Source organism: Aethalodelphis obliquidens, unplaced genomic scaffold (assembly GCF_003676395.1).
Source record: "Aethalodelphis obliquidens isolate GAN/ISIS:26980383/991018 unplaced genomic scaffold, ASM367639v1 scaffold7, whole genome shotgun sequence".
Classification (NCBI taxonomy): Eukaryota; Metazoa; Chordata; class Mammalia; order Artiodactyla; family Delphinidae; genus Aethalodelphis; species Aethalodelphis obliquidens.
In genome coordinates, this window is record NW_020837951.1 from 36,398,685 (window position 1) to 36,409,955 (window position 11,271).

The window sequence follows — 11,271 nt, forward strand, 5'->3', positions numbered from 1 at the left end:
TGCATGAGTAGATGAGGAAGTAAGGCTGAGTAGATGGAGTGGGTGGGTGGATGGGTGGATGTATGGGTGGATGGGTGGGTGCATGGATGGGTGCATGGATGGGTGCATGGATGGGTGCATGGATGGGTGCATGATGGATGGGTGGATGGATGGGTGGGTGGATGAGTGGGTGGATGAGCGAATGAGCAAATAAGGAGAACTCAGGGCTTGACAGACTGCCCGCCTGCACAGTGAGGCTGCCCCCCACATTGCTTGTTTTCAGAGCTGTGTGAGTCCAGCCTACAGACCTTCCCTCCACGGACCCAGGGAAGGATGTGACCACACGATACAGAGGCAAAGCCCTGGGCCTGGGGTCCTGATACTTGGGTCCAGCTGAAGATGCCCGACCTAGAACAGAGCTAACTCTGCTTGAGATGAGAGAGAGGCTGAGGCCCACTCTTCTCTCCCCTCCCAGGTCTCGCACTGCCGTCTCTGCCCACCTGGAGCTCCCGTGCCCGTTATTTCTTTGTCCCTGGACATGCTCAGCCACCTCTGACTGGTCGGTGCACCTCTGAGAACAGGCCGCAGCTGAGCTCCTGTGGAGATGCACCACCCAGGACCCCTTCAAGGAAGGACTTCAGGGCCAGCCTCAGCTGCAGAGCTGCTTTGCCTGAGGTCAAACTTGGGAGGCTGTGGGGGAGCACTCAGAGACAGCAAAGGTGGGGGGATATTAAGGGCCTGCATCATTATTTGTCTCCTTCCTCTGTCTAATCCTGCTTCCTCCTCCTGCCCTCACACATGCTGATCCCTATAAACATCTGGCACCCCAAACTCTGTCTGGGCTTCACTTTCAGAGAACATGACCTGAACAGTTCACTCCACTCAACTGAGGACCTCCAGGTCCTCCCTGCAGCCGGTACCCTCCACATGCTCTATGAAGGCCCTGCTTGCGGGCTCTAGGGTCCAGAGTGACCAAGACGCGGTCGCCAGGAGCTCCTGTCCCTGGGCTGTGCCTCTTCCCTCCCCATGCTCACCCCACACCACCCGCCTCCACGCCTCTCCACCAGCCTGACTCTCTCCCTGTCCCCTTACCCTTCTGCACCTCTGCAGCCCTAAGCCTCTCTCTCTGAGAGTCCTTCCGTGGCCAGAGTGGCCCATCCGGGCACCCTCAGAGGCCAGACCTCCTCACAAGGTCAGTCCTGCCCCCTTCAACAGGCAGGTCCTGGGAGAGTCATTCCCTCAGGGCTGGCTGGACACATGAGTCAGGAGACTCAGAATTCTGCAGCCTTCAAACCATATGCTAAATATGGCCCGGCATTTATTTCATGGATACAGAGAAAACAGATTTTCTATAAATAAAAACTGAACATCTATTTATTTGTGATGCAAACAACAGCTTTGTTACATACTGTCAATATAACATAACATTTTAACTTATTCGAAATTAACTTTCAGTTCTGTCATTTGGAGTTCTATCATTTTTCTATCATTCCTGAGTGACACAGGTCACTTAGTCTCTAAGAATAGAAGTGACCTATAAGAATATAGTAATAAAGTCTCATTCAAAATATGTTTCAAAGTCTTCTTTCTGGCTTTCCTGTTAATAAAACATCTTGTACTTTCTGTGACTCTATTTTTCTCTTCTGTTTCCTTTTGTGATTCCCCAACCCTGATTCTTGGGAGACCCATAAAAGGATATGCATTTTCAATTATAAAATACATTGCCAGTTCCCAGGAAGCATCCCTTTGGTTTCAGAATTTCGGGGCTGATTTCAGGTAACGGGTAGGAGGCAGATCTCAGGGGTGGGCTCTGCAGGATGTGCACAGGCAAGTAGCAAAATGACTCAATTAGAGGAACAGATAAGTTTGTAAAACTGTCCACTGAGGGCGCTGCTTCCTCTGGCGGCAATAGAACCAGTTTCATAGGCATCCTGGGATAACTTGAGTTAACCAACACTCTGTTCACTATAAAGTCCAGTGATATTTCAGTTCACCGTGAAGCTCAGAAGAGCTGGCCCACCATACCATCCAGCTCTGCCCGGTCACTCAAGCTCCGGACCTCTCCTAAGCCCCATCCTGTGGGTTGGTCCAGCTGAGCTCTCAGGGGTCAGAGCTGACTCCCACCTGGCCCCATCACCATGGATCTCCCAGACTGGAGGCCATGGCAAGCTGGGATGGGATGGGACAGGGAGTTTTCTGGATACAGGCAGGGAAGGACAGGAATGCCAGGCTTGAAGGAGTGGGTCAACAGAGAAGGCTTGCCGGGGGGGTAGATGAGTCTGACCACCAGCAGAGCAAATCCTGGGGACTGGTAGGTCTCACATGAAAGTCCAGAAGTCCCGGACACCCGCCACTGGCTGGACATGGTGACCTGGCCCCGTGGAGAGAGAAGCCTCCTGGCGAAACGTGGCCACCGTGAAGCTGGGGCGTGGGCCCCCCTGAGAATCCTGGGTCCTTGAGTCACAGCTGAAACAGCAGAGGATGCAGGTGATGGCCACGGTGACCACGAATAGCACGGCCACAATTCCAAGCACTGCCGTTTCCATGGCCCCGTTTGGCCACTGACCCACTGAGCAACCCGGGATGCGTCTCAGACCTTAGCTCCCCATCCGAAGCGAGGGGCTCTTGGTGATAGCAGGTACCCTTACTCCTCCAGCTGCTCTCCCGATGGTCTTCTAAGAAGATATCGGTCTGAGGCCCTGGCTGGTGCCCCCTCTGGGCCGTTGGGTGCCCCACATGGCTCTACTCCGATCTCAGGGGGTCTCTGTCACTGTTTGCTAAGCCTCGGGCCAGGTTTCTAAGAGCCATGGGCAACTCCCCTGGTAGCTCTGGAAGAAGCACTGTCCTGAAAGATGTGAGCTCAAGACTCCCTGGATGCAGGGGGCTGGAAGGAGAAGGCAGAAGACTCTGCTCAGAGGGAGCCTCACTAACCCGGCCCTCTGATGACGCATATGGAGTTCATGAGTGTTTGTACACTCAGACAAAAAACAAAATACTCCCCCCGTCCTGTGGATCCGAGATGAGCCCAGGCTCCTCCCCTGGAGGAACCTTGGGCCAGTCCTTGAATCAGCCTATCTGCTGCCTCTCAAACCCCTGGCCCTGTGCTGGGGGCAGGGACAAAAGTGGGGAGGAGGCAATGGCAGCTCTGGGCCAGATGCAGGGAGTGCTGCTTGGAAACAAGTGCCCTTTCATTCGGCCTCCTTTTCTGCACGGGCTGGGAGAGTGCCGTTGAGATAAGGCAGGTCATGCTCCGGGAGGGATATCTGAGCCCTTCAGTAACCACTGTGGGCTCCTTAGTCCCCCTCCCCGGTCTTCTGCTCCAGCCTCCCCTCTGCTCCAGGCAGCCCTCCTCGCTGCCTGCTCGTGCTGTGAAAACTTACCCTGGGCTCCGCGAGGGACAGCTCTGGCTGTACGCAGTGCCGTGGGCTCCTGGCCCGGTGGCCACCCCAGGGGCCAGGCCATGGCACACTCATTCCCAGGGTACTGCAGCCTTGGTCCTGCCTGGGACGAGGCTCTGAGATATCTGAGCGGCTGTGAGCACTTCCTGCATTCCTTCCTCCAATTGTGAGTGAGGGCCCAGGACCCGCACAGCTGCCGGCCCCCTTGGTGACTACACTCACCCCACCTCACCCCCCATGCACACCCATGCCACTCCAGCCCTGCTCCCTGCCAGGGGGTCCACTTCATCGACTCAGGGGAGGGGGTGAACCAGGCCCAGGCCATAAGGAAGTCTGCCAGAAGGGGCTCCATCCTGACTGTCACTCGGTCACAGCCCTTCCACAGCCAACACCTCCTGAGACCACCACCACTTCCGGAAAGTAGACCGGGTTAGTAGCCTCACTTTACCCAACCTTGGAGAAAAGGTATGTGAGAAACAATAATTCCAGGTACTAGACACCGTCAGGCACTGTCTAGTATCATGGTTCCAGCAACACTGCGAAGTGAAGTTATCTCCATTTCAGAGGTAACAGTGCCCACAGTCACAGAGGTTAAATGCCCTGCCCAAGGCCTACTACTAGTTAGTAGTGATAACTAGAGTACCAAATAGTCTAGGAGGGGCTTCCTCCCTTTCCTCTTAGTTCGATGCTCTCTCTAGGTACCACCAGTCCACAGAGCAGTTGCCTCCTTCTACAGTTTTACTGACCAGAGTGCAAAGGCCCAGGGAGGGCCAAGGCCTAGCCCAGGGTTACACAGCCTGGGTCCTTGTCAATTTCTCCAAGGCCCAGTGAACTTTCTTTGGTACTAGTTGTAGGAAACTGCCTACACACAGAATGGGAGAGTGACAATTCCTAGTAAATGATACCCTGCTAAATTCTCTCTCTTCCCTTTTCTAAGATGACCGGACACCTACACAGAGGAGGAGCCTGGAGCCAGTGGGGGCTGTGACAGGAAGCTGGACACTTTGAATTATTTGTATTAGCTGGGGCGACCAGAAGCAGGAGACAGGAAACATGATGAGCCAATCTGTGGGGCCTGTGGTTTCAGACTGAATTACCAAAATCAATTAGTCAGTTTGGGAGATGGAGGGCACCAGGGGAACTGCTTGTCCTAAGGGTTTATTCCAGGTATTTTCTCTTCTTGTGACTTTTGTAATCCTATGATAGACAGTCCCTGCCTATAAGCCCCAGATGCAGTGGGGCTCCCAAAGATGTCTACCACTTAGACACACATCTGTCCTCCCAGCATCCATCACTGTCTACTGGTCAGAAGAAAGACCACGCCCCATACATTCCATATATATATATTTTTATTTTCTTTTGGCCTTACCACGTGGCATGTGGGATATTAATTCCCCCACTAGTGATCGAACCTGCACCCCTTACAGTGGAAGCTCAGAGTCTTAACCACTGGACCACCAGGGAAGTCTCCCATACATCCCACTTATATTAAAAAGGGAAAAGGTGATGGCAGGCATCCTGGTTCTCCCAGAGGATGCTCGAAGCCACACTTAGGAAAGACAGGCCAGCCAAGGCTGACATGGGGCTCTGCAGAGGGATGGGGGGCATGGTCCAAGCCAGCAGGCTACAGACCTCCACACACCCCCAACACTGGGGAGATAGGGTAGGAACACAAGCTCCCTCAACAAGGCCCCAGGAGCTCAACGGCCTAATCCTTGCAGGGTCCTACTGTTATACCTGGTGTCCCTGAAGCCCCAAGCTTCTGGCAGTGGTTATTCCAAGCACATTTACTTTTCTAGAGAGCGTGAAGCTCTGGGAATCTTTCCTGACCATCTGTTGTGTGGACTGGTCCCACCCTGGGCAGTGGGGAGCCCTCAAAGAGTTCTCAGTCCTATGAAGGCAGGGGCCTTTGAATCTTGCCGTAAATCTCTAGGGAAAGAGAGTGTGTTCAGTGTGCCAAGAGAAATAATGATAACAACAACAACAATAATAATAATAAATTGGAAACCCATAGGAGTGAGTAACAAATTCGTCTTGGGCAAAGACACAGAGAAGGGAAGGTGCAGGGTTTTCTGAGTCTGAGGACTGGAGCAGTGCGGATAGGACAAAAGGAACACAAATAGGCACAAAACAGACCAGGGGGCCTTGAATGGCCAACCAGAAGGCCAACAATGTCCTTAGACTTTGTTCTAAGGACAGTGAGGAGGCTACAGTGTGGGGACGCTTCACAAAGGGGCAGGGCTGGAGGTAGGCAGCCCAGAGGGCCTGCAGCAGGAGTCCAAGCTGGGGATGAGCTCAGGGCAGCCGTAGGGGGAGGCGAGGGGAGGCGGGTTCAAAAGGCACCATAGACCCTGATCCACTTTCCCAAGCCTGCAGTCTAGTCCAGCTCTCAGTGTGAATTTGCCTCCCTCTCCCCCTTCCACCCCTTCCCATCCCAGCCCTCACAGAGAATCCACCAGGAAATAGAAAAGAAACAGGACATTCTGTTCCAGTGAGTCAGTCACCAGGCCCCAGGACTTTCTGGCCTGTTCTCCAGCCCCTCCCCACCACCTGGCCTGGCCCCCAAGCCTCTCCCCTCCACTTCCCACCCTGGCTCACAGGACTTCCTTCCTCAGGGAAGGCCTCAGAACAAGATTTCCTTCCTCACTTTGGAATCCCGTCAGCTGTTCTGGGGTATTTGGGAACAGGCCTCCAGGCTTTGGCAAGATGTTTCTGTCATCTATCCCATTTTAGGGAAGAGGAAACTGAGACTCCCTTGAGGTGAGCACTCTCCCAAGGCCACCTAGCACCACACCCTCCCTCCCAGACACAGCGCCAGCCACACCCAAGCACGGGAGGGGTCAGGCTGGCTGGAGACTCAAGGCCTGGATAAGAAACCCTGACCCAGTTACCAAAGAAACATTAATTCAGCACAGCCCATGGAAGGGGGCTTCTGCAGTTCCAGAGCGCAGTCTGCCCTAGAGATGGACTGAAGAGAGCCCTGGAGGTAGAGCCCAGGGGCCAGCCTGGACCGCCTCTTCCCCCTCTCTCTGTTTGGGCAGGGCTGCCTGCAAACCCTAACCTCCCCCTCATCAGAGCTCAGGCCCCAGGCCTTCTCACCTACTGTCCTCAGAGCCCTGCAGAGCTGCCCAATCTCCCCCGCTGCAGGGCCCGCACCAGGCACTCGGTCCCACCGGAGAGGAAGGTCCTGGGCCAGGCAGACAAAGGGCTGGCCGCTCCCTCCCTCCCACTTGAGTTACAATCAAGAGCCTCTTCACAAAAGCTTCTTAGTGGTTTTTATTTTCTTGTATTAAGGCACCATTGACTTGATTGTGCAGCCTCAAGCTACGTTCTGCAAATGAAAGGGCGTTACCAGGGCACCTCCCAGCTACCGCCCTGGCCAGAGGCCTGGTTGTTCGGAGAGAGCAGGGTACACCTTCTGTGCATCCCCACACCCCTGTGCACCTGCACCAGACTGGCTGTCACTTCTGGTGCCCGTTGGGACTTACAGTCACAAGGTGGTGTCCGCCCCCGAGGGACCACCACCACCCCTGCTCTCAGCCCCGTCAGGGCCACCCCTGGAGCTCTTCAGTCCTCCGCCTCCGTAGCACACGGGGCACAGTAGGCGAATGAAGCCCAGGCAGGTCCCGACGTTCACCGCCGAGAGGTGCCCTTCTGCACGGGAACCTCGGGGTCCCCGCATCCTGGTGATGGTGGGGCAGGCTGCCATCCAGGCATCAGCGGCGGCCTCGCTGGGCCTGGTGGGCGTGGTGGGCATGGTGGTGGGCGAGGTGATGGTGGTGATGGAGGGTCGCATGGGGCTTGTGAGGCACACGGCCAGAATAACGGATATGGTGCAAGCGTCCCAGGTGGCCCCGGCCTGAGGAGATCGGAGGCTGGGCCCACCGGACTCGGTTTCTCCTTGCAGCAGGGTGGTTCCTCTCCACGTCAGTCTCCTCCTGTCTGCAGTACAAGCAGGCGGCCAGCAGCAGCAGCAGCAACAGCAGAGCCACAGCAGCGCCTATGATCAAGCCCACGAGGGTCGTGCTCCCCAGGAGGCCCAGCATCTGGGAGTTGACAGCGGCCTCCGCTCGGTGGCTCCTCGCTGCTTCCTCCCCTTCGGCAGCCTCTGCTCAGCCCTCACAGTCACTGGACTTTGTTTTCTCAGCTCCTGTGGGCTGGAGAGCAGCCAGGGAATGTGGGTGCAGCCTCTTTGGGCTGGAGCTGCCAGCCAAGGGGAGGCCTGGCCACTGTTAGCTCTGGGGAGGCCCACAGCGAGGCTTGGTCGGGACAGAGGAGCTGAAAGGAGGGGCTGCGGGGTGGGGAGGGGCCAGAGGCTGGAGATAAAGAGTCTAGGCCCCCAATCCTGCTGTTTGGCCAAGTGACTGGGCCAGCTCTGTCCCCTCCCTGGGCTCCCTCCTCTCTTAGAGAGAGCACAGCACATGGGTTCTCGAACCACATGACTCACTTGCCCTGTGATTGTGCACAAGTTTCCTAAACTCTCTGTGCCTCAGTTTCCTCATCTGTAAAATGGCTCATTAGAGCATATTTCCACATAGGGTTTTCTGAGGATTCAAGGAGTTAAGATTTATAAGGCACTTAAACCAGGTCCTGACACATTTGCCACTGATATTAAGGCAGCAGAGTTTGCACCAGTCGACTTGGGAGACCTCGTGTCATCTGAGAGTCTGCGGCTCCCTGTCCTGCAGCCCACAGAGGCCTCCTGGACTAGTCAGGTTCTATCGTGCAATTGTCCCACACTTCAGGAGCTCAGGCAGGCCCCGCAGGCAGGGTTTTATCATCCAGGGAAGATGAACAACTGTCTCTGCGTCCTCGGTCCTACTGGATCTGGGAGCTAAGAGGGTCTGGGTGTTAGCCCAGGGCTGCAGGAGGCAGGAAGGAGGCTGCTGAGGTCAGAGAGGCCCCAGTGCCAGCCTCTTGGCTTCCAACCAACAGGTTCAACTGGCCATAAACGGCAGGCCCTCGCGCCATCCCAGCCCAGCAGTTGTGACACGCCATTCCTGACTGGGGGAGAATTTACAGAGGGGGCAGGACCTGAGCAGTTTCGCATCCCTCTCCCCCTCCTGGTCCTGAATCCTCTGTTCATCTAGACAAGCACTTACCCATCCCACCCACATGTCCAGGGATGGGCGTCCACTATCTCCCTGGGCAGCCCCTTCTGCTGTGGGCTTGTCGGACTGTTCTCACAGCTCTTCTTCACACGTGGCAGGGCCTCCCTGAAGCCCCAGCTCTGCATCTCCATCCCGAGACCATGGATGCCCGGGGGCCCTCCACAGTGAGCCCACCTCTGTGGAACCTTGGACAAGCCCCTCCCCTGCAGCCTGTTTCCTCCTCTGGAAAAGTGCCAGGGCAAGAGGTGACCTCTGGGGACCTTCCCTCTCTGACCTCAATCTGAGATGAGCTCTCTCAGGGAAGCCCCAAACCCTTAAGGCAAAGCTCCTCTGGATGGAAAAGCCAAGCATTCCCTTCAACCAAATTGGGCTCTGGGGGCAGTGGGTCTAATGAGTCCTGGGGCTTTCACCCTGGGGTGGGGGGCGTGGAGGGAGGAAGCCACTTGAATTTTTAATGATGCTCAAGTGAGAACTCCCTCCTGTGGCTTCTAGAGGTCTGCGAGCCCAGCTGCCTTCCCTGGGGGCCTGTTAAGGAGGGAAGTGTGCTGGAAGGAGGAGGAGGAAGCCAAACAGAACTTTCTCCTTCTTGGGAGCTTCTCCAAGGAGACTCCCACCCCACACCAGCCACGGGAGGGGGGCAGGGCCCTGCGACTGGCAGAACTCCAGTCAGCACTAAGGGCCTCTTGGAGTCACACAGACCCAGCCCTCACTGAGAGCCAGAGAAACTGAGGGAGGGGACTTGCCTAAGGTACCCCAGCTTTGTGGGCTATTCTAGACCGCAAATAATCAAGACAGCACGATTCCCGGAGTGAGGGGGGCTCCAGAGTGAGAGCTGAGATCAGCTGAGGACTGTCCACAGAGATAACAGGGAAAGGGTGTGTGGATTTGGATGACTTTGGGTGGGGGCAGGGAATTGGGGGAGCTCCCCCATCCTACACACACATACACACACATTTATTTTCTTAAGTGCAGGGTCACTCCCCATCTGGACAGAAGATACAATCCCAAGGTGGGCATTTGATTTGAAGCTTTGGGCACTTGGGAAGGTGTTGAGACCACGGTCCTCCACGACGTCACAACTGACTGAGACCTCCTTGGAGGGCTTGCAGGACTGATGACCTTAGAGGATGTGTGGCTGTGTCTAGGGATTCCCTGCCTCAGAAAAGCTGTCCTGTGGCGTCGCTGTATTCTCCCTTAGGGTCAGGGCTTCTGCACGCTCTACAAACAGCCTTCCAAGATAAGGGGCCAGAGTTCCAGACAATACATACGGCTGATGGGTCAAGACTTTTGGAGTTCATATCATTAGCTTCATGCCCATACTCTCCAGGGTGCACAGACCTCTGCATGGACTTGCACACATGCACACATGTGTACACTTGTAAACCAACATTGCACTGAGAGCAAACTCATGCACCAAGAGTTGTGTGTGCACACGCTTATACACAAGTGCACAAGGGCACACAAGTTCCCTACAAGCTCACAAACTTATGCTTGTACTGGCTGCAAGTGGTTTTCGGTTGTCCCATGACAGCAACCATTGTTTTCACTAATTGGTGGCACCACCTAGCGGTGACACTGTAAATAAATCAGTTTTGTATTCGGACCTGTCAAAAGTTATAGTTGCCTGGGGCTTACCTGGTGGCGCAGTGGTTGAGAGTCTGCCTGCCAATGCAGAAGATACGGGTTCGTGTCCTGGTCGGGGAAGAATACCACGTGCCGCGGAGCGGCTCGGCCTGTGAGCCACGGCCGCTGAGCCTGCGCGTCCGGAGCCTGGGCTCCGTAAAGGGAAAGACCACAACAGTGAGAGGCCTGCGTACCGCAAAAAAAGAAAGGGAACATTTTTGTTATGTTTAAGTAGAGAATCGCATGCAGAAATACAATCAAGGAGGTTTTTTTTGTGGGGGGCGGAGTCAACATGGCGGACTAGGAGGACGTGGAATTCGCGTCTCCTCGCAACTAGGGCACCTACCAGGCACTGGTGGGGGACCACTGACACCTAAGGGAATGGGAGGAACCCCCAGCAACCGGGTAGGACCTGGGCGTTGGGGGAAGTGAGGGGGTAGGAGAAGTGGAGGCGGGATGGGACCGGGGCCCCTGAGGGGCGGCTGGGGTAGGGGAAGGGATCCCATGCCCAGGGGGGAAAGGAAGGGACCACTGGGAGCACAAAGGATCAAAAGGGAGCATGGCCAGTGTTTCCCATGCCCACTTGGGCCCCTGGGAGCCTGCTGAGATCCCGGGCCTGATCCTCTGCCCACCGAGGCCCCCTCCAGCCACGCGGGTCCTGAGGGAGTGGGAGGGAGAGAAGGCGGAGCAAAAGTAAAGGCCGGACCTACGGGACAGGCACCCCTGAGAGGTGGCTGGGGGAGGGGAGGAGTTCCTACACCCAGCGGGACCCACCCACGGTTAGGGGTCCAGCGGGGACAGGGGAGACCCTGGTTGGGGGGCGGAGGAACGGAAGGGAACACAGCCAACACGTTCCCTGTCCACTTAGGCACCGGGGAGCCTGTTGGGCTCCCAGGCCTAATCCTCTGCTCTCGGAGCCTCCCTCCTGCTGTGCCTCTACGCCCCACCCAGGGCCCTACCTCTACACTCAGAGGTAGCCCCTCTGAGACCCCCTCCAACCATGCTGGGCCTAAACCCCACCCACACACCCTCACCCAGGGCCTTTCCTCTAACTCCGGAAATCCACACTCCATAAGCCCCCTTTTGGATGTGCTTCCTCTTCCCTTCCGGGCAGGTTCTAAGCAGAGGCCCCACCCCACGCTTGAAAGTCACCCCCCCCC

General features: G+C 56.1%; 2 protein-coding genes across 2 annotated transcripts; both read right to left on the reverse strand.

Annotated features, from left to right (window-relative positions):
* Positions 1–291: 291 nt before the first annotated feature.
* SPAAR (small regulatory polypeptide of amino acid response) lies at positions 292–4,632 on the reverse strand. The gene has a single exon (XM_027105991.1). It carries the CDS (start codon positions 2,523–2,525, stop codon positions 2,298–2,300), a length of 228 nt encoding a protein of 75 aa, XP_026961792.1. The 5' UTR covers positions 2,526–4,632; the 3' UTR covers positions 292–2,297.
* A 2,003-nt stretch (positions 4,633–6,635) lies between these two features.
* On the reverse strand, positions 6,636–10,175 carry HRCT1 (histidine rich carboxyl terminus 1). Its single transcript, XM_027105529.1, has 2 exons — positions 10,124–10,175; positions 6,636–7,534 (listed from the first exon to the last, which is right to left on the reverse strand). The coding sequence occupies exon 2, from the start codon at positions 7,421–7,423 to the stop codon at positions 7,094–7,096; it is 330 nt and encodes a 109-aa protein (XP_026961330.1). The 5' UTR covers positions 7,424–7,534; positions 10,124–10,175; the 3' UTR covers positions 6,636–7,093.
* Positions 10,176–11,271: the final 1,096 nt, after the last annotated feature.